This window comes from Echinops telfairi, unplaced genomic scaffold, assembly GCF_000313985.2.
Source record: "Echinops telfairi isolate 266 unplaced genomic scaffold, ASM31398v2 ScPeMD7_3533;HRSCAF=4204_1, whole genome shotgun sequence".
Classification (NCBI taxonomy): domain Eukaryota; kingdom Metazoa; phylum Chordata; class Mammalia; order Afrosoricida; family Tenrecidae; genus Echinops; species Echinops telfairi.
In genome coordinates this window covers 28,003,944-28,005,616 of record NW_022107432.1, presented here as the reverse complement: position 1 = coordinate 28,005,616, position 1,673 = coordinate 28,003,944, and the positions used below count along the sequence as shown (strand labels likewise).

The following is a 1,673-nucleotide window of genomic DNA, read 5'->3' as shown; positions in this document are numbered from 1 at the left end:
CAGCTGAAGCAGGGAACTGGCTAAGACAGCGGCACCCTGGTCTGACCATCAGAAAGCAAGAGACCTGAGAACTTGAAAGGCGAGGCTCATCCAGTCATTTATCCCTCCGACCTTCAATTAACTCCACATGAGTTTATCGGCCAGGTTGGCACAATAAACTTTAACTATCTCACATACCTAGGACACACCCAATCTATTAGCCCCTGTATGCTGACTGCCATCCTTGAATGGGCAGGCAAGTCTGCTTATAGTGTCCCTTCATGGGACTCTCAAAGTGACATGAATATCCACCCACATTTTTTACAGCCTTTTATGTTCTGCTGGAAAATGCTATACATTTTACAATTAGATATTTAATTTAAATAAAACTGGAACTTATTTTGATATAGGTGGAATTCTGAAAAGTAACGAAACATTGTTAAATGATTTGAAAGGCATGTAAGACTGGCTGGTAGAACTGTAGGATGCTTTAAAATGAACATGCTGTTGAACACCTTTCCCCACGAGTGTCCTATGATTGCAGGCTGTTCTGCTCACTGGGGAGCAGGGAACTGCAAAAACAGTGATGATTAAGGCCTATTTGAAAAAATATGATCCTGAAGTACAGCTGTCCAAATCTCTAAACTTTTCATCTGCCACAGAGCCAATGATGTTTCAGGTCAGACCCGTCATTTTCTCTAGTAATCACTTAAAACATTGTAAGGGGCTGTTACCATCAAATGTGGGCGATTATAAAATATAGTATAATAGTACGATATTAGGTTAATATTAGTGTTGTGTTAGTTAATATTACACAGTAGCCAAGGAAACAATGGCACTGTTGGTGCTCTATGGCTAACATGAAGTCAAATAGAAATAGCACATTTTGACCTAATATTGAGGCAGACTCATGTCTCTCGGACGCTGACACTTATTGGAGTGCATCTATTTTAATATAAATGAATGACAAACATTCCAATAACTCTTTTTCCAATTTCACCGTGCATATCCTAATAAATGTGCTTACATGTGTTAAATAAATAAGAGTTATTCTACTCTCAAGCATGCTCACCCCTTTTAGAAATATGGATTAAAATGTAACAGATAATAAACCATTCCTTTTTCTCTAGAGAACAATTGAAAGCTATGTGGATAAGCGGATGGGAAGCACATATGGGCCACCTGGCGGAAGGAAAATGACTGTATTTATTGATGATATTAATATGCCTGTGATTAATGAATGGGGAGATCAGGTACATCAGAAATATTTCCTATTGATGAAATTGAATTGTATTTTTTAGTGATATAAAGGTAGATGTCAGTAACCTTCACAGTATTAAGTGGAGGGCCATTTTTCAGTCTTTATGACTTCCCTCTTCTAGTTGATATTCTTCATCATGGAAACTCTATATGGTTTTCTCCAAAAACCTCTTCCGACTTCCTGGCTACTCGATCCTAATGTCCCTTCTGAGCGCCTCTCTTGCTTTGGGAGTTCCTGGGTAATGCAAATGGTTCACCTCACTTGGCTGCTCACCAAAAGCTTGGGGTTCAAGTCTACCTAGAGGTGCCTCAGAAGAAGGGCCTGATATCTATTTCTGAAAAAGTTAGCCATTAAAAATTCTATGGAGTGCAACAAGGGTCAAAAAATAAATAAATAAATGGGTGATTATACATACACACACAAATGTGTGGGT

At 38.6% G+C, this 1,673-nt stretch overlaps 1 protein-coding gene across 1 annotated transcript in view; it reads left to right on the top strand.

The window, feature by feature from the left end:
• Nucleotides 1-1,673, top strand: part of DNAH8 (dynein axonemal heavy chain 8) — a 369,956-nt gene that overhangs the window by 181,236 nt on the left and 187,047 nt on the right. The window contains exons 49-50 of the mRNA XM_045294778.1: nt 524-658; nt 1,110-1,232. Coding sequence (XP_045150713.1) covers nt 524-658; nt 1,110-1,232 — 258 coding nt within the window. The remainder of the gene's footprint in view (nt 1-523; nt 659-1,109; nt 1,233-1,673) is intronic.